Source organism: Neocloeon triangulifer, unplaced genomic scaffold, assembly GCF_031216515.1.
Source record: "Neocloeon triangulifer isolate White Clay Creek 2 clone unplaced genomic scaffold, ASM3121651v1 ptg000017l, whole genome shotgun sequence".
In the NCBI taxonomy this organism is placed as follows: domain Eukaryota; kingdom Metazoa; phylum Arthropoda; class Insecta; order Ephemeroptera; family Baetidae; genus Neocloeon; species Neocloeon triangulifer.
In genome coordinates this window covers 7,981,113-8,001,230 of record NW_026775559.1, presented here as the reverse complement: position 1 = coordinate 8,001,230, position 20,118 = coordinate 7,981,113, and the positions used below count along the sequence as shown (strand labels likewise).

The 20,118-nt window shown below is 36.9% G+C and overlaps 3 protein-coding genes across 4 annotated transcripts; 2 read left to right on the top strand and 1 right to left on the bottom strand.

Annotated features, from left to right (window-relative positions):
- The first annotated feature begins 24 nt into the window (after positions 1–24).
- Positions 25–6,547, top strand: LOC132203782 (aminopeptidase Ey-like). The gene is made up of 14 exons (XM_059631800.1): positions 25–67; positions 1,628–2,211; positions 2,767–2,922; positions 2,980–3,279; positions 3,332–3,515; positions 3,572–3,728; positions 3,783–3,938; positions 4,242–4,375; positions 4,688–4,883; positions 4,941–5,436; positions 5,645–5,812; positions 5,870–6,013; positions 6,077–6,158; positions 6,212–6,547. Exons 2-14 carry the CDS (start codon positions 1,649–1,651, stop codon positions 6,374–6,376), a joined length of 2,901 nt encoding a protein of 966 aa, XP_059487783.1. The 5' UTR covers positions 25–67; positions 1,628–1,648; the 3' UTR covers positions 6,377–6,547.
- Positions 6,548–6,731: 184 nt separating this feature from the next.
- Positions 6,732–16,015, bottom strand: LOC132203781 (endoribonuclease Dicer-like). The gene is made up of 31 exons (XM_059631799.1): positions 15,464–16,015; positions 14,402–14,516; positions 14,294–14,338; positions 14,114–14,229; positions 13,881–14,058; positions 13,500–13,625; positions 13,273–13,448; positions 13,079–13,219; positions 12,908–13,020; positions 12,717–12,846; positions 12,445–12,655; positions 11,994–12,359; positions 11,816–11,934; positions 11,615–11,750; positions 11,327–11,560; positions 11,094–11,270; positions 10,814–11,030; positions 10,609–10,754; positions 10,373–10,551; positions 10,090–10,313; positions 9,921–10,036; positions 9,711–9,865; positions 9,434–9,656; positions 9,267–9,374; positions 9,019–9,213; positions 8,761–8,965; positions 8,563–8,706; positions 8,289–8,509; positions 8,060–8,231; positions 7,927–8,005; positions 6,732–7,865 (listed from the first exon to the last, which is right to left on the bottom strand). The coding sequence occupies exons 2-31, from the start codon at positions 14,429–14,431 to the stop codon at positions 7,694–7,696; spliced, it is 4,854 nt and encodes a 1,617-aa protein (XP_059487782.1). The 5' UTR covers positions 14,432–14,516; positions 15,464–16,015; the 3' UTR covers positions 6,732–7,693.
- LOC132203783 (protein O-mannosyltransferase 1) lies at positions 15,756–19,845 on the top strand. 2 transcript variants are annotated; one of them, XM_059631801.1, is made up of 15 exons: positions 15,756–15,985; positions 16,291–16,411; positions 16,474–16,694; positions 16,756–16,880; positions 16,938–17,114; positions 17,166–17,340; positions 17,391–17,640; positions 17,761–17,922; positions 17,979–18,167; positions 18,229–18,342; positions 18,398–18,551; positions 18,625–18,842; positions 18,898–19,024; positions 19,081–19,255; positions 19,321–19,844. In XM_059631801.1, the coding sequence occupies exons 2-15, from the start codon at positions 16,316–16,318 to the stop codon at positions 19,529–19,531; spliced, it is 2,394 nt and encodes a 797-aa protein (XP_059487784.1). In that variant the 5' UTR covers positions 15,756–15,985; positions 16,291–16,315; the 3' UTR covers positions 19,532–19,844. The 2 variants fall into 2 exon arrangements, with proteins under 2 accessions (XP_059487784.1, XP_059487785.1); XM_059631802.1 differs by lacking the exon at positions 15,756–15,985 and adding an exon at positions 16,079–16,233 and having other exon boundaries at positions 19,321–19,845.
- The last annotated feature ends 273 nt before the right edge of the window (positions 19,846–20,118 follow it).

Genomic DNA, 20,118 nt, shown 5'->3' with positions numbered 1-20,118 from the left:
AGAGACAGGCACCGCGCGCGCCACCCGACCCAGCCATTGACCCATCAGCAATCCTTCTGGTCGCACGGTAAGACTTTGACGTTCCTGCTTGCTCACATTTTAATCCAAAAAATTTTCCTTACATTTGGTGAAAAGTTGCATATTAAAAATCTAATTTTAAGTCATATCAGTAGCAAAAACTTTAAATTTACAATAATAGAAAACCAATATTTTAATTAATTAAAGAGTACACAAAATTCAGAGAAAAATATTTTACACGCAAGCTAAAGAAATGTTTTTTTTTTCAGCTTCAAAAATAGTATACGTAAAATTTTATTTAGTTTCAATTACTACAGTATTTAATTTTTTATTGTGTATTTCAATGCACAGATTGTTCTCTGCTAAATTTAAATTTATATTTATATTATTGTTCAAAATTAATAAACTGAGAGCGAGATTTGATTTAGGATTAAAACAGGTTTTTTGAAGGCCAAATTAGTTTGACGGCGGCTAGCTTGAGAAGGCAGTTATTGGCTGTTATTGACCTCTTGAGATGATGAGCGCCCAACACATAGTTTCTTGAACCCAATTTCAAATGTGAACCAGTTTTGCTAAACTTCAATATATTTATATGTACATCATTATTAAACATTCTGGCTCTGCACCTATTTGATTTCGCATATTAATTTTTGAGCACAAATGTCAAACGCGGATCCGTCTCATATGTTTGCATATTATTTCCAGATATGAGTAGCAGGAGACTTCCCCGTTAGACGTGATTTTTAGAATTTTAAAAGATATAATATTATGTAAAATTAAACTATAGCAAAACTCATATATAAGAGTGAATTTTGAGTAATTTTTCATTGATTCGAATAGAATCTAGGAAGGATCTTTGCTTTAAAATGCATTGAGTCCACTAACATGCGCACACGTCAATTATCGTCGCATTTAAACTGGTGATAATTATTCAAATTTATTACGCTGCTTGTTCAGGTAGTCTGTAATTTGCATCGCAAATCATTTCACGCGCGCTTGTTGTGTTCGTCAATGACCGGCCATATAACGCCTTAAATCAATTTTCGCTACAAAGACTCTCCCGCCACTGATCGACCGTGTTCTAATTCAACAAATTTAGACGCTCAATTTAAGAGTGTATTTTTGAATAATGTAAATAAAGCGCAGTTATAGTCAAACGGTATCCACAGTTAAGATACTCTCTAAATTGTTTTTTTTTCACAATAAAAATAAATACTTAAGGCAAGAGTAAGAGCAATTTAAAATAAATTTACATTTGAATTGTGGCTTAAGAACTAAAACCGCTTATACTCTGTAAAGGATTATTTAAAATATTGATATAAATAGAAATGAAATAAATTAAAAAAATTAATTATTTAAGAAAATATTAAGCATTGCCTATTTAAAGCAAATGAAGCAAATCATAACATTCAGAACTCTATAAAAATATTTTAAAGAGGATTTTTTTGGACTTTTAGGAGTTTATGAATATTGGTAATTTTTTTCTGAATTTTTTATTTGCAAGCTAAAAAAAGACTATTTTGATAACATGGGATTGAGCGAGAGTTGAAATGAATAAATATAAACATTAAATTTAAAAATTCCAATATATTAAAATTTAAATGAATAGGCACTGGTGCAATTTTTAACCATGACGGCGGCCCTTATTCTGGTGCTGCTCTTGGCGAGCTTTTCTCGCGGACAAGAAGCGTCGACTGCCGACTCTGCCCTGTCCACCACTGCCAGCAGCATTTTTGCCGCCGAAGACCTGTCAACCTCCCAAGCGGTTTCCAGCAGCACTGAGGATCCTGTCGAATCGAACATCTCTTCGTACCGCCTTCCCGAAAACCTACGTCCTGAACACTACACTTTGGACATTAAAACATTTTTGGAGGAGGACAATTTCCGGTTTGAAGGGCGCGTCAGAATCAGAATTTTCTGCACTTCGGACACTGCCAAGATTGTGCTCCACTCTAGAGGTCTTAATTTGACCACTGATGAGGTCAAGGTCACTGATAACTCGTCTGGGCAGAATTTGGACATTGCTGGACATGAAATCGATGGCGAGAATAATTTCTACATCATTCATTTGAAGGAAGAGCTGAAAAGTGAGCACAAATACAAGGTGGACATTCCGTTCGAGGCACCGCTGACGCCTCTTTTGGCTGGGTTTTACAGAAGCAGCTACAAGGAAAAGGCGACGGGAAAAACCAAGTAAGAGAAAAAATTAATTAAATTTTTTAAAAACTTAAGTTTTTTTTAAATAAGTTATTCAATATAATGCAAATTTCAAAGAGAGTTCTTGCTGCGTATAAAATTTCTCTAGTTTCACTTTCAACTGAAACTTTCGTGCGCGCAGCAACATAATTATATGGCTTTGTATTATGGATGTACAGCAGACCGACTTTCTGCCTCTGTTACATTATTCCCACATGTCGAAGTTGGTTTTCGTTTTTCTTTTTTCTTGGCGGGCGGCCAGTGGAAGCCACTCTCTTTACCCAACAAGCACGTGCATGATGTACATAATTAATTGAATCGAACTCGCGCGCGTCTAATAAAAAAGCACCTGTCAGCGGCAATGACACACTTGCTCCGTGTGAATGCTAATCGCCGCCGCGCGGTTTTCTCGTGTCTCTAGAGACACGAGCTCTTGTATCACGTGGCTCACGCGAGCTTGCCGGTCAATTAAACACAAAACGCCATTATAAAGAGCGAAAAATGAAATTAAGATGCACCTTTTAATAAAATGCATGGTTTTGTCTGAAAAAGGTGGCTCGGGGTCACGCAATTTGAGCCGACGGACGCTCGAAGGGCATTCCCATGCTTCGACGAACCTGCGATGAAGGCTGTGTTCCAAATCAACCTGATTAGACACAAAAATTTCTCGTCCATCAGCAACATGCCCCTCGCCAAAACTGTTTCCCTGTGAGTTTTTATTTAAAATAATAATTAAATAACATGTGTAAAAATAATTAATGAAAGGGCTGACGATTGGTTCCGTGATGAATACACCGAGTCAGTGCGAATGTCAACGTACTTGGTGGCGTTTGTTGTGTCCGACTTCGCCTATCTAGAATCCACACCCGGCGACACGACCTTCAGGGTCTGGGCCCGACCTGACGCGATCGCGCAGGCTACCTACTCGCTTGACATCGCTCCTAAGGTGCTCGACTTTTTCGAAGAGTACTTCAACGTGCCCTATCCGCTGCCCAAAATGGACATGATCGCCCTGCCCGATTTCGCTTCAGGTGCCATGGAGAACTGGGGCTTGGTCACTTACAGGTGCCAAAATATAATAAATTAAAAAAGGAAAGAGATTTATGATTGATAATAGGGAAACTGCTATGCTTTACGAGGAAGGAGTTTCTCCAGCCACTTCGCAGGAATCAGTCACTCGGGTTGTGGCGCACGAATTGGCGCACCAGTGGTTTGGAAATTTGGTCACCATGAAGTGGTGGGATGACATCTGGCTTAACGAAGGATTTGCCACTTATGTCGCCGCTCTGGGAACGTCTCATGTAATATTTTAGATCACCCCTTGTATAAAAAATATTATATAAGATATGAATATTAGGCCCAGCCAAAATGGAGTTCTCTTGAGGACCAAATGATGGAATCTCTATTGTCCGTCTTTTCAGTGGACGCCCTCCAGTCGTCCCATTCAGTTTCAAATAAGATTAAACACGCTTCTGAGATTCCACAATTGTTTGACGCCATTTCTTACTCCAAAGGTTAGAATTTTGAAATATTTTGGATTTTTACAAAATTTGTATTTCTGAAAAAAGGTGCTATTTTGCTGAGAATGATGAACCACTTTTTGGGTGAGGGTACCTTCAGGCGAGGTGTTACTCGATACCTGAAAGCCCATCAATTTGGAAACGCAGCCCAAGACGCTCTGTGGGCCTGTTTAGAGGAACAGGCGCAGCTTGACTCCGCTAAAGGTGAGTAACAATTTTTACTCTCTGCATCTTTTTGAAAAATAAATGAAAATCAGTGGGGATGGGGGATGTTATATTAAAATAAAATGGTGAAACTGAGGTCGCAAAATGCTGGAAAGGTGGCTGGCGATATCGCAGCAGAATGTTGCGCCGCAGAAAAAAGCACCGCGCCCTTCGCTCGCACCCGCACCGCCAGCACCACTTTTCCCAGCTAATTAGCGGATGCAACCCAGGTGAACTGCACTTGCACCTCTGACGAAAATTTCCGCGCTAAAACATTAGAAAACTTTAAATTTTAATTGGCAGATGTTGATAAGAAGTCGGCTGCCCCTGCAAGAGCTACAGTGAAGGAAATCATGGACAGCTGGACCCTCCAAACGGGCTATCCCATCATCCAAGTCACAAGGAACTACGAGGACGGCACTGCTGAATTGACCCAGGTTGAATTTTCAACTTTTTTCAGTTACATAACACCCGCACATTGCAAAATCTAGACAAGAGATTTTTTTCCTTACAGCAAAGTCTACTCTGTAAATTTAATTATTAATATCATTTATTTTTTTAAACAGTAAAATATTTGATCCAAGAGATCTTTGAAATTTAATTTTGACTAAAACTTTCCCTCGGATCACTTTTTGCAAAACTGATATAATATTTTTCAATTTTATTTACTTTTTTAAATTTTTGAAAATGTATATATTTCATTTTGTTCAAGAAGCGTTTTTTCTATTTACGTATTTTTAAATTTGCAGAGTCGCTTTTTGACTGACTGGTACGGTCGTACGTCTGGTGACAGTATTTGGTGGGTGCCCGTCAGCTATACAGACTCGTCAAGCGCCCTAGTGGACGTTAGCACAATGCCTCGACTTTGGATGAACGATTCTAGCGCAACTTTGAAAAGCCTCCCCAGCAAAGAGCACTGGTTACTTCTCAACGTAAACTCTACTGGTAAGAAACCGAAGAGTTTTTATGAACCAATATTTATTCATCTAAATTTGAAAACAGCTCTGTACAGAGTTAACTACGACATGAACAACTGGCAACTTTTGTCCGAGTCGCTGAGGTCGAAAGATAACTACGGAGGAATTCCCACCCTGAACAGAGCCCAGCTGGTGGACGACGCCCTGGACCTGGCGAGGGCCGGTCAGCTTGAGTACAGCGCGGCCCTTGATTTGCTGCGCTACCTGCGACACGAACGCGAGTACTTGCCGTGGCGAGCCGCCTTTTCCAACCTTGTCTACTTCACCCGAATGACCCGTCGCACTTCCGGTTTTGGCGCCTTCAGGACTCTGATGCAGACCTTGTTGACCCCAATTTACAAAGAATTAGGCGATGAACCTTTCAGGGCCCGCAAACCGGAGGACACGCTGCCGCAAACCAAGAACAGGGCGCAATTGCTCAGCTGGGCCTGTTCAATGGGGGTGGATGATTGCGAGGAAAGGGCGTCTGCTCTTTTCCAGAACTGGCAGAAACAGACCGAAGACCCGGATGTTGTAAACCCGTGAGTATAAATTTTCCATCAAAATTTACCAAAAAATGTTTTCTTCCATGAATTTAAAATAAATCTTCTCTGAAAATAATATAATTTATGATAATTCATTAAATTTTAATAAAATATTTAGTTAAAATAATTTTCATAAAAAAATGCCTTCAATTATTTAATTAAAGACTTTTGTTTAAAAATACAACTGACCAAAAATTATTTTAAGAGTTCCTGTTGACCTGAGGAGCCTGGTTTACTGTTCAGCAGTCAAGGTTGGAGGCCAACCGGCCTGGGACTTCATATGGAAGCGCTACCTTAGCTCGAACGTGGCCGCTGAGAAAGGAAAGCTCTTGGGTGCTCTCGGTTGCACCAAAGAAATGTGGCTTCTGCACAAGTAATTTTTTCAATGCCTACTATTCACAATGAATTCACGTTTTAAAACTTTGCAAAGGTTCCTGGACATGTCTTTGAACGAAAGCTCAGGAATTCGCAAGCAGGACGCCATCAGCGTTTTCTACTCTGTGGCTCGCAGTTCGACTGGATTCTACGCTGCCAGAGAGTTCCTCTTCTCCCGGATCAAGGACATTCACACTTTGTACGCTTTAATTTCTTGAAATAACTTCCAAATTTTATTAATATATTTGTTTCTAACTGTCAGCTTTGGACCTAAGGCAAATCGCATTGGACGCTACTTATCAGCTATTTCCGAGTCAATGAATACAGAATATGATTTGGAATTGGTAATTTTTATTTCTAAACCAACTCTTATTTGTTAAAAAAATTTACCTTTCAGATGAAAACATTTACGACCCAAAACATTAAGTACTTAAGCGACTCTAAATTAGCAGTGAAACAGTCCTTGGAAAATATTCAGCTTAATGTTCAATGGCGGACCCAACACTACGACTCTGTGATTGAATGGCTCTCTATTCACGCAAACGAAAAGTATTTTGTCTAGGACGTTAGATAAAAACGTTTAAAATTTTTAGCACGATTGTTACTCTAACTAGGCTACTGTAAATAACTTAACATCACAGACGAGTGATTTTTGCACGTGTGATCGTTCATTTGTCTTGTTTATATCTAAATAAAATTAAATTATGGATGGCCGAAAAGAGGTAAAAATCATCGAACAGTGAGAGACCTGCATTACTAGATAATTATGCCAGATGATCATCCATTTACAAAAAGTTTAAAAGAAAAAAAAATCCATTTCATCTTTTTATTACTGTTTTTTCTACATAGCTTTTTTGAAGTTTGAAATTAGTAATTTTTTATAGAAAAAGTCATTATAAACCCCTAACATAGTTTACCTTGAGTAAGTTTTGTGCTTTACTTTACTAAATAGTCTTTTTAATATCATATCCTTGGTGTAAAAAGCAATAAAAATGGCTTGGTGCAGGAGCTCTAGAGAGCTGCAAAGAAACATTCTTAAAGTGGACAATATGAAGATCAGATAGCTTTTGCAAAGTGCAAAAAAACTGAAGTGATGAGAGATTGCTCGTCTTTTTTCTCTTACGCGTATCAAAACTGCACTTGGTGCTACAACCCGGCGTTCAAGCTATGCAACCTGTGCGACACTGAAGTAAAGCACGTTGCGTTATGTTTTGCTCCAGGGGACCGAGAAGCGGCGCAGAATAGCACCTGATTGTGAGTGCAGAGTTCAAGTTGTTAGTTCTTTTTGATTGCCCGCAATAGCTTAACGTTAAAATGGTATTAATGTATAGTCTAGAAGAAAATTAGTTTTGTTCATTGAACAGACAAATTAATTCAATATTGACAAAGCACTTGATAAATGAAGCCATCATAAATAGCGCCTTGCCCAATTTGAAACAAATGACGAACTGTAGTAGTGTAGTGTTTCTGCACCACAAGTAATTAAAGAAAAAAAATAATTTAAATATTGGTATCTATATCAAAATCAAAATTTACCAAGATTTTGTTTTTGTTAAGTAAGAAATCTTTCCTACCCAGCCACTAAAACTTATTTTTAAAATCAGTGTGGTGGACAACTTATTTCTCCAAGAGAATTGAGCAGCTTATTAATGTTAGTGGACCAGAAAGCCACAATTGGAGTTTTTCCCAGCCGTTTATAAAGCCTTAATAGAGGTGCGTTTTTTTTTTAGATTTTTTTTTTTGGTATAATTTCAGAGTATTTATTTTACACATAATTTGGCTAGCATATTGATTTTCTAGAAATAATTTATAGAGAAATAAAATTAATGATAAAATATATCTCCAACAATAAATCACATTTGATTATTTTGAAAAGTTGTCACTTTTTCGGCAGACCATTTTGAATCCGCTTGAAGGCGTATTTGGCACTGGCAATTTTGGCTTGTTGCTTGTTCCTACCTTGACCGTAGCAGATAATTTCTTGGTCTTTGGTTTTCACAGTCAGTTTCATCAAGACACCACGCCCAGTTCCTTCTTCTCTCTCAACAGGCCTAAAAAATAATATTTTATATTAAAAAAATCCAAAACATGGGCAAATATTTGTTTACTTACTTGAAAACAGAGTTTTCCTTCCCAAAGCACTCATAAAGCCTACGAACGGGTTGAATTGGCACATTAACACTAAAGAGATCTGTAAAAATTTAAATTGTTAAGCAAAGAAAACAATAGAGCAATATTTTTTTACCAATTTCTTTCTTCATCAGAGGATAGATCACGGCCCAGGTCCTGGCCAGATCTTTGCCAGAGTCCAAGAAAACGGCCCCAACAATGCTTTCCCAGACATCTCCTAAAGCCTTGGGCACCTCAATGTATGTTGCTGTGCTCAAGCAACTGTCCTCGTTTAAAGCCAACAAGTACTGAAATAACAGAGACAATAATTGAAAAGAGACAAATTATATTTGCGGAAAATTCACCTCTTCACTGATGGCGTGGTTGTTATTCTGCTGGTACTCAACAAATGCATCAATGACTTGAAAAAGACTTGGCGAATTATGCAGGAGGTATGTGTGCAGTCCATAGCGCACTGCCAGAGAGCCAAAGACTACATTGTTCACAAGTGCAGAGCGCAAATCAGTCACTGCGCCCGGCGACAAGTTTCCACAATGCTCATAAATATAGCATGTGATCAAAAAGTCTATGAGGAACATAATAAGCTATCGCATTAATGAATACAGAGAATCTACTTACCAAGAACTGCATCACCCAAGAATTCCAATCTTTGATTGCATTCAGTAATTCTGTTTGACATGCACGACGAATGGGTCAGCGCTTGTAGAAGCAGGGCTCTGTCCTTGAATTTGTAGCCAAGGACTTGCTCAATCGAGGAAACCCCTAAAATAAATTGTAAATACAATAGTTTTTCTAAAATTTATCTTTCATCTATACTTGGAAGGTGCATGTTCACATGCTCTTCGACAGAGCTGCGAGACTCCATATTTTCCAAGTTAACACAGCTTTTGGATGGACTGGTCATGATAGCTGTTACAGTTTGAGGAAGGATTTCAAACCAAACCAGCAAGGCAGCGGCATCAATAGGCCCACAGCTTTCGACGTAAGTACCAATCAAAGCTTCCACGCAGTCAGAAACATACTATTAATTCCAAGATTGAAAATGAGATTTGAACATAAAGCGACTCAATTTGCCTTATCAGAAATGTCTTGAAGATTAAGAATCATATGGAACGACTCATTTGCAGTTGAATCTTTGAAGTACAACCAATCATCAGTGTTTGGAAGACCATCCTTTTGGTACCCTTCTATTTTCTTTAAGACGGGTGGATTCAGCTTCTTTGACAGAATTTCTTTAATTGTTGTCTCAGGCACTTTGTAATTTGGTGGCTAATAACAAAAGATTTAGGTAAAACAAAAAATTTATTTTGCACATTTATTACCTTCCACTCAAGTCGAGGAGAGAATCTTGAAGCGTGGAGGTAACCACTTATCTCTCTGTTCATTGCACAGTAAAAAAGGTTTTTGTTGCCCACAATTTTACCTTTCAACTGAAATTTTTTTATTCATTTATTATTTATTCAATCTGATATATAATATTTGTTATTACGTCAGTTAGCTTTCCTTCTGCAAAGTCGTATGTTTCAAACAAGTACAACGACGATGCAAATTTGAGGTAAGCATCACCCAAGATTTCAAGCCTTTCCATGTCGACAGCATCATTTGCAGTGCTTGTTGTGATAGCTCGATAGAAAGTTTGCAATTGAGGGCCCAAACCTCCTACCAATCTTTTAGAGAAGCACTTGATTTCCTTCACAGCAACCATGTTGTCTCTAAAAATTTAATAAAAAAAAATAGAGGTAGATTTTAAAATTCAAAATATTTACCTTGCTTCAAATAGGTCTGCTCTGGATTTTGGGATGGTGATTTCAAGCTTCTTTGAAGAATAAGCAGCATAGCTCTTGATATCCTCGTCAGTCACAGTTAAGAGATTGTAATCCAAATCGGTAGGCTCATTCTCAAGTTCTTCCAATTGCAAATTCTTAAGAGAGCTCTTTAAAATTACCATATATACAGGTTAATTGAAATAAAAATACCTTCCTCTTTGATGCACTGTCAGAAAACTTGATACGTTTGACATCTTCATGATTGCTGTAGAGGCGTGTGTACTTGTCAGTGAAAGTAGCTACTTCAAAAGTTTCCCACAACACTCCTGCACAAAAAATTTAAAGTTCAAACATATCTTAGGAATAATAAATTGTGCACCATATGGAATACTAGTTTTTCCAAGTCCAGTTCCATGATTGATTTTTGATCGAAGCTCGTCAGCACTCAAGAGCCATCGGATTCTTTCCAAAACAGAAGGTATTGTTGTAGCTTTGAGCCACAGCTCTGAACTAATCACCCTGTTCACACCAGGGCTGCTGCATAGCTCTGGGATGAAAATCTCACCATCTCCAGGTGTCCTCTTTGAAGTTGAATTGTCTTTCCTTTATTAAACAAATATTATGGTCACAAGCTTTAGAGAACATGATAATTAAATAACTACCCATGAGTGAGCAAGTTCAATTTGTGAGAAATTGGCCGAACCTCCAACATCGGTTGCGACATGTTGGTCACTGCAGCACCATAGACATGTTTGAAGAAGGAGGCAAAATCCTTGTGCTTATCATCAGGGAATTTCGAGCCTGGATTAAGGTCATCTCTTACTTTGGTGACAATGTAGTTCTTTTTCATAATTTGGACAGGTTCAATAAAATTAATATTTTTAATTATTTATCTTACCCAGTTGGCTTTGTCGATGGGGCCTTTTCTGTGTAAAGGATTCACAACTTTTCCAAGCAAGCCTTTGTCAAATCCTTTCAATTTTTCACTTAACCCCTCCAAATTATCCTTGCAAGAGAGCAGCAAGGGCCAGTCAAACTGAGCTTCTATATAAAAAAAAGGTGATAATAAATGCTATTAAAATATTCAAATTCAAAGAAAGTACCAGTTCCAAGCACAGGAGCCAGTAAAATGCTATTTGTTTCTGAATGAAAATCGGTCACCAAAAACTTGTGACTGATTTCTAGAACAATTTCAAATACTGTTCTATGGAAGTGTTGAATAAGAGCAATTTCTTCAGCAACAAGTTGCACACAAGAAGCATTTGCTAATACTTCAACTTCCATCTCACCAAAATTGGTATAAATAGGAAATTGGCACAACTGCAAAAATTTATTTTATTGATATAAAATATTTGCACTAAAATATAATAAAAATTTAATTGCCTGCGGCCATGGCTTTGAAGTAAGCAGGGCAAAACCTTGTTCACAGCTTTCCATCAAATCGTAAAGAAAGGTTCTACGCGAACCAGAGGGTCGATCATACTTTGGCCTTAGTTTCACCATATGAACAAAAGTGTCCAAGTTTGGCACTGGACCAATGTTTTTCAAAACTTCAGGAAACTATACCAAAAAATAATAAAAAATAATCAAGACATATTAAAAATAATCCGTTTTACGATCATTGGATGCATCCGTCTTCTGCCCCTAGTGCCTGCATTTTTTAAGCCTTCGTCACCTTCCTCGAATTTTCTCCAGTGCTTGAAAAGGTCTGGGTTGTTCATCTCATTGTTCTGCTCAGACTTTGCCTTAGGCTGTAAGTAACTGTCAAGCTCTCCAAACTTGTACAGTGCTTTAACAGCTTCCAACGCGCAAACACTCTTAGCCTCCTTCATCGAAGACATTTCAAATCCCTGTTTACATCAAAAGACATTGATTAAATTTTTACATGCAAGAAAATTAGTTACTTTAATGGGTTTCTTGTAGGGAGAAGAGGCAGGAAGAACTACAGAAAAGGTGAAAGGACCTTCATCACTTTTTTCTGTGTAATACCAGTTAGGTTCCGCACGAGCAAATCTGCCAACACTAAGAGAGTTGCAATATCTGAAAAATATTATAGTTTAGATAAATTAATGTTTATACTCTCTGCAAATTGCAACAATTTTAACCTGTAAATCAATTTGATTGAATTGTCCACGGTAGCCAAAGAGCCTGCAGATGTTACAAGAGGATAAATCTTTTTCTCTCCATTTAGATCATGGCCAGGGTTTTCGTTTTTAGAGTGAACCTATATGCAAAATATTTTCAATTTACTGTATAAAACATCAAAAGTGACAGGCTAATTACTTGTTTCAGTGACTTTTCCATTTCAAAGTAGGTTTGCACCCTTTTCTGAAATTCCCCATCTACATCAAGGACATAGAAAGTGGCGTCCAGATCTCGAGCTCTGCCCTTGGACTGGATGAAGGAACACATGGTTTTGATTGGGTCAAACCTCACAACAATGTTGCATCTTGGAACATCAATGCCTTCTTCCAGCACATCAGTAGAAAACACCAAGTTTGTGTAACCAGCATTGAATCTATCAATGCTGCGTTTCATCTTTGCGTTTTTCAGCGAATACTCCATTGTTCCAAAGCTTTGATTTCCACTTCCCCCTAGGGCAATGTCTGGCTTCAGAGCATCGAGAGAGTGGTCCAACTCCATGGAAATCTGTATTGGAAAATGTAATTTCATAAAATAAAATTAAAAGTTGTAAATGAAGATTTGGTTTTAAAAAAGTAGATAAAATATTTACCTTTACCTTTAACATGTGATAAAGAACCACAGCAGTAACCCTGCGTTCAACAAAGACGATACCACACAGGGTGGATTCTCCATCTTTGCTATTGCTTTTCAGAGCATCCCTCAAAATTTTAAACATGCCATGAACTTTTGGCGCCGAGAAATAGAACAAGTGTAAGTAATTTCCTTTGGCCGCTTGATTCATCACTTCATCAGCTTTATCTCTAAGAAGATCCGAGAAAAATTAATGTTTTTTTTTTTTATTAAAATTCCATTAATATTTACACGACTTCCTTCAGGTGGTCAAGCATTTGGTCCAAAATTATGATCTCTTGCGAGTTAGTCGACAAAGAGAGCTTCAGCACTTTCAACCTGATTATGTGATGCAGAATGGCCAACTTTCCCCCAAATAGCCCTGTATACATAAATATAATAATGTCTACCACACCATTAAATATTTCTCTCTTAGATATTACCTAAATCGGTGAGATGGTGTTCAATATCAAGAATTGTTTTCTCACAATCAGCAAGTACAGGATTTTTCTTAGTGACAAGCTTTCCTAAACTACTGAACTGGAGCAGCAGAGAGCTGAAAAATTTTCCTGCGTTAAAAAAATTTTAAAATTAGATTTATATACATATATTACTTTTGCCCTCTTCCACCTCTTGTAGATGCTTTCAGAAATGGAGTATCCTTCAAAGCTCCCAATAATGTGGACAAATTAACATCATTTTCAGCTTTGAGACTTTGCACTACATGGGGCTGGATTTTAGGGTTTGCATAGAGCCTAAAAATGTGCAAAATAAATAAATTCAAACTTTTTTTTTTTTTTAAATTCACCCTTTCAAATCTTCATAGTTAAAGTGCTTAACAATTCTGCTGCACAAATTGTTTTCAAGATCACCCATCATCTGCTGCAGTTTGTGCAGTGGCACATTTTTCTTAACCAGCGTTGCAGTCAATCCTAAAATCCGAGGCATGCAAGGATTTTCTTTGCGGAAGTGGTTTGCAAAAATCTAAAACACAACCCATTAAGTTGCAAATTAAATAAAATTTAATGGAATAACCAAGTTCATGTTGTGCTTCTCAGTAGCGTGGTGACATTCATCCAAGACTAGAAGACAAATGTCAGTCATTTTTAAGAAGCCTTTATCCAGGATATCTAAGAGAATCTGACTTCCCATAACCAAGACCTGCAAAAATTTGACAGATTAAATTCATTTGCTCTAACAAATGAAACAAAAGGTTCAATAAAAATGAATAATTAGAAATTTTAAAGAAAAAATAATCAATTTTTAATTTAATATATATATATATATATATATATATATATATATATATATATATATATATATATATATATATATATATATATATATATATATATATATATATATATATATATATATATATATATATATATATATATATATTATATATAAATTAACCTGGTGCACTTCAATTTGTTGCTCCCACATGTCCCTAGTCCAGTTGTCTACATTCATGTTGCCATTAAACATACCAACTGAGAACTGGGTCTGCCTCTGGAGCACGGTGCACTGCTGAGTCACCAAGGCAACTTTAGGAGCCGCAAATACGATCCTTTTGCCTCCATCAGCAAAGGGCCTATAATAACGCAATGGTTATGTTTTGAATATAATTATGTGCATAAAAAAATCACTTTTCAATCTCGCTGTAAAAATGCTTCATGGCCATAAAGGCAATGAAAGTCTTTCCAGCTCCAGTTGGCAAATAAATAATAGAATTCCCTTTGATCACAGCATTGAGCATTTCATTCTGAAATATGAATATGATTTTAAGTTTTGACAGTTAGAAGTTTAAAAACTTCAAATTTTTATACCTGATAATCTCTTGGAATTAACTCCTCCAGCTGCTGGGAGAGATTCTTAAAGGAAAAAGGAGAAACATATTTAAATGTCTATAAGCCAATATTATCAATATTTCTCACCCCATCAGGTTCAGAATCCACCTCCATCATGACTTCGTTTTCAAATTTATGGCACAAATGTTATTTTCCAGTCTTTGGATAGGCCTTGTAGTAAATATGAAACGATCAGCATCAGCTTTAAAAAAAATTAAATCATGATTCTAATTAATTGCATACTTATGGGTTTAAATTTTAGCAAAGTTATTTATGCAGTTTCCTCCCACTTAATATTAATAATTCATACCTTATAACCTTTTAAATTCAGTTCTTAAAAAAAATTTATGTGGGGAAAATTAATTCTCATGAGTTGGGCACATTATTTTAAAACAGCCAATTAAATTTGTATTGGTATGATTCATTAGAAAAACACTCTAGACAGAAATAAAATCAGGAAGGAGTCTGCATTATCATAGGCCGAGTGCTGATTGTGAGGAGCGAGAATGAGGTGATGAAAATTGGCACCCCGACCCGACCCGCGCTTTTTTTTATCAAGGTTTGTCTGTGACATTTTTATTTAATTTTTTTTTGCAATTTATGCAGTGTGGGTTCATCACAGCAGTCAATTTTTTTATGAAAATTTTCCTGATTAAGCAGATATATAAATCTTTCTGCTATATTATATATGTGTTATGATTTGTGATAATACATACACATTCTTCTCCTCCATCACTTCAGCCATTTCTAATAAAAAAATGCATTTGGCGAAGGAATAAATTATGAAAACATTGTCTAGCAACAATAACAAAATTCGTTCAGCACAGTAGTGAAATATCATAGCACCAGTAATTAATAATTATTTAAATACATATGTACATAAAAAATACTGCAGCTCCATAAAAACCCAACTTAACTGCAGATGTTAACTCAATAAGTGTCTAAATATCCAAAATAATAAAATAAAATCTTCGGAATTGGACATTGGACCGGTTTTAAAATTGGGGAAGTACCAGAATAATGACAAGTTACGCCGCATGGCACAATATCTCTGAAAATAATACGGTTAATAAAATAAAACGATGAAAATAACTGCAGGGCATAATAAGAGCATGACAATTTATGCCAAGATGTTGATAAAATACTAACATAGAGATTTTCAGCTTCGTTTCTTCCGGCAGCGTCGGCAGCGAGCGGAGAAATTGAAAGAAAAAACACAGTATCACTGCTGCTTACCAAGTTTAGTGTAGCACTAGCAGCGTAGCAGCAGTGTACAGTGTATGCCAAGGATCTTTTGGTGTATGCGTATGCACATAATGAAATGAAATTTTGTGTGAGGATAGCAGCGCCAGATGTTACGTCATTGGTTCACGATGACTCCCGCCTCTCTCATTGGTCGCAAGTCGCAATCGGCCACACGAGACCTTGCACGAGACGGGCTCGGGCAGGTCCAGACAAGACATGCGCTGTAGCCGCCGTCGGAGCGACCGATCAAAACAGAAAACTTGTTTCCAATTCCTCAAGCCGCTAAATTTCATCTTTGTCGGGTCAATCACCTCTTCTTTGACTGTCTTGCCACTCTGGATCTGGAAATCGGAAGCGCCGACGAAAGGAAGAAATTGTTTTTGGAGCGCAAGGACGTTTGCAGCACGGATTAATTAAAGCGAGATGGTAATCGTGTAAAAATGATCTTCTCCATTCTCCATTTGAGGAATTTCTGTCTTTGGCTTTGAGTCCCGTTATAAAACTGGTTACTCCCACTTCTCATGCAACGCTGCGTCAATTTTTAGTTCATTACAATTCAGGTTTTGTTTGCAGTGTTTGCCTAAATTTGAAATTTCAAGCGACGAAAAATCCATAATTATGAATTAAACTCTAATGAATTATCTTTGTGAGGTTGATTTAATTCTTAAAGCACAGTAAATAATTTCTCGATGTATGTATGTGATTAATATTTTATAAAATTTGTTCCGTAGGTTCTTAGGATAGTTATCTGATAAAATGGGAATGCTGCAAGTATCAGAAGAAGATGCTCAACTCCGAAACCGTAAAGCGAAAAAGCCCAAAAAGGATGAAAAAGAGCTGCAGAATAACAAAGTAAACATGATTTTAATAAACTTGCTTACTAATCAAGGAACTTATGTATTTTCTTCCGGCAGAAAAACGAAGATAAAACGAAAGAAGATAGTCAAGAAGTTGAGAGAGAAGCAAAGACTAAAAGATCACAAAGATCGCCAATTCTGCAGCCCCATAATGTGACACTCCAGCCAGCAGTGTTCCGGTGCCAAATCAACATCAGTTTTGATTTTGTTTCTATCATCTGTCTGATCCTGGGAATAGCCACAAGATTTTACAATCTTACCCAGCCACACAGTGTTGTGTATGTACATATTCTTAAATTTAAAGATTTTCAATAACAAATAATTTTACCTCGACACCAGTTTTGACGAACTGCATTATGGAAAGTACGTCAGCCTGTATATGAAACGAACATTTTTCTTTGACTCGCAGCCACCCCTAGGCAAACAATTAATAGCCCTGGCTGCTTACTTAGGAGGATACACAGGTTAGATTATTTAAGGTAACCATGCTAACAATAATTAATTATTCTGTCCATGTATAGGAGACTTCAAGTTTACTGCAATTGGCGTTGCCTATTCTGAATCTTTTCCACTTTTTGCTGTGCGGTTCATACCTGCTCTTTGTGGGGCCCTGCTACCTTTAAGTGTCTACCACCTGCTTTTGCAACTTGGCCTCAAACAATTAACAGCCGCTACTGCAGCCTTTCTTATCTTATTTGGTAATAATAGATCTTTTTTTCATAAATAAATTTTTAATAAAAATGTATTAGACAACGCTTTGCTGACACAGTCTCGGTTCATATTAATGGAGCCGATGTTGCTGCTCTTCAGTGTCCTCGGCCTCTACTGCATCCAGAAGTTTGTCCACTACCAAGATTCACCATACTCATTTGCATGGTTCTCATGGCTCATTATTGGAACATTTTTCCTTTCAGCTGCTGTCTGGTAAAAACTTAATTACATTTTAATACCTCATCACTCAAACAAAATTTCAGCATCAAATTTGTCGGAGCTTGTTCGATGGCCCTTGGAATATACATTGTTTGGAGAGACTTCTGGAGACTAGTTGCAAACAAGAATCTCAACATTTACTCACTTGTGTGCCAAGCTTTTGTCAGGGCGATTATTCTTTTTGTCGTCCCTGTTGCTCTCTACTTGAGTCTCTTTTATGTTCACCTGTCAATTCTCAACAAGGCTGGCCCTCATGATAGTGTAATGACGTCTGCCTTTCAAGCTAGCTTAGAGGTAAGACCAAGAAAATTGTAATTTTGCTATTAACTGACATAACTGTAATAGATGTACTAAAAGCTTAACAGAAATCACTCCGCTAAACTTCTTAATACCATAAAATTTTTAAATTTTAAGGGTGGTCTTGCATCCATAACAAAAGGGCAACCTTTGCAAGTTGCTCACGGTTCACAAATCACACTTCGGCACTCACTCGGTAGAACTTGCTGGCTGCATTCGCATCCTGCTGTTTACCCAGTTCGTTACCCCGACAAAAGAGGCTCAAGCCATCAACAGCAAGTATAGTGCAACAAAATTCATTTCTAATAGTATCTCATCCTGCTGTTATATTCTAGGTCACTTGTTACAGCTTCAAAGACGTGAACAACTGGTGGATTGTAAAACGACCGACTCGATCAGACTTGGCCGTCTCGAGGCCAATCGATGCCATCAAAGACGGAGACATTATTCAACTTGTGCACGGAATCACAAGCCGGGCCTTAAATTCTCACGACGTGGCAGCACCAATGTCTCCTCAAAATCAAGTAATTGGAAAATTTCACCAAGCTTACTTAAATCTATATGAACAATTTTTCTTTTACAAAGGAAGTTACTTGTTACATCGATTACAACATTTCAATGCCTGCTCAGAATCTCTGGAGAGTTGATATTAGCAACAAAGATCAGGTCGGCGACACTTGGCACACAATTGAAAGCATGGTAATTTAATTTGACTTGGATTTAACAAATATTTTATAAATGAATATGCTTAAAGGTGCGTCTCGTTCATGTAAATTCCTCTCAAGCGCTCAAATTCAGTGGGAAGCAACTCCCTGACTGGGGCTATAATCAACATGAAGTGGTCACAGACAGGGTAGTTCAGCAAGATGATACAGTTTGGAATGTGGAGGAGCATAGATATACAACAAGTAAATTTTTGAATTTTTTATAGAATTTTTTATTATTATTATTATATATATTTTTTTTTCTTTTTATTTCAAGGTGATGATCAAAAGGAAAGGGAGAGGGAATTGGTGCACGCGGAAATGATTCCGACCCGGCCAACAACTCTGTCTTTTTGGGACAAGATTTTAGAGCTGCACATGAAAATATTCTTTGCCTCTAGTGACACCCTGCAAGACCACATGTACTCCAGTCAACCGATTGAGTGGCCTTTGATGACCAAAGGAATCGCTTACTGGGTCAACACAACTTCTAATGTAAGGGTTGGATCAATTTTTGAAATCACCTCTTACAATCGTGATTTTCTTCTAGGCTCAAGTTCATTTAATAGGGAACATAGCAATTTGGTACTCCGGAACTGCAGCTCTTATAATATACTTGGTCGTGTTTGTTTGGTACCTTTGTAGAATGAAAAGAAAAGTTTATGATGTATGCAATGGTGAGATTTTCCTTTAGGAAAAAAAGTTGTTTGCTAATAAAAATTTTACTCAACAGATGAGTGGTCCCGTTTGTATCTCATGATGGAGATTGCATTTTGCGGCTATTGCGTAAATATGCTTCCCTATTTTTGCATGGAAAGAACTTTGTTCCTGCACCACTACATGCCAGCGCTGCTTTTCAAAATAATCCTCCTCGCAGCTTTGACGGAGCATATTTTTTATGTAGCAAGGTATTTGTATATTTTGATTTATAATAATTACAGGATCTATTTTTAAATTTCCTATGATTTTCCAGAACTTGTCGTTGGAATGGATTTGTTTACTGGCCCGTACAGATTGCATTTTTTACTTGGCTAGGTGCAATTTTTTATGTTTTTGTGGCTTTCGCACCACTTTCATATGGAAACAGCGCCTTCAAAATTGAGGAACTTTTGCGGTTGAGGTGGAGGGATACGTGGGACTTCATAATGCCGCGCAGTGCTCTAGATATTGAAATGCTCTTTTAAATCTTGTTTTACACTCATAAAAATATTTTATTTTATTATGCTGTTAAGATATTGAAAGTATTAAGAAATTTTGCATTTTTTTTAAATCTGGTTCCGTCTTGCTTCAGTCATGTTAATGTGGTGTACTTAAATAAGTACAGATCCCAAAACTTATATCAATATTTTATGTGAATCTACAATAGAAATTATTTTGTTGTTTTATGTGCAGATAAATTTTATTTCTGCGCTGCTTCAAAATCTATAGTGAATATTTTGAGACAATTTGTATTATTAAATAAAATTGAATCTCTGGAAATGTGGAAATCAAATACAAAAAATGGTATATTTTGGAAAAAAATTCTTTATTAATGAAAAAAATTCAGCTGCTAAATAGCATAATTATGTTAGTTCTCATTTCTCATAACAAAAAAACTTGAAAAGAAATTAATCAGAAATTACATTCAGTTGAAAATAATTTGTATGATAAGCCCAAACTTGAAAAGTTTTCTAATTTTTATCATACTATGCGATGAAAATGGTGTTATATTTATAGAATTGGAGTTAATAAAATCCATAAAATCTCTATGTATGCTATTTTTGAGCTTGCG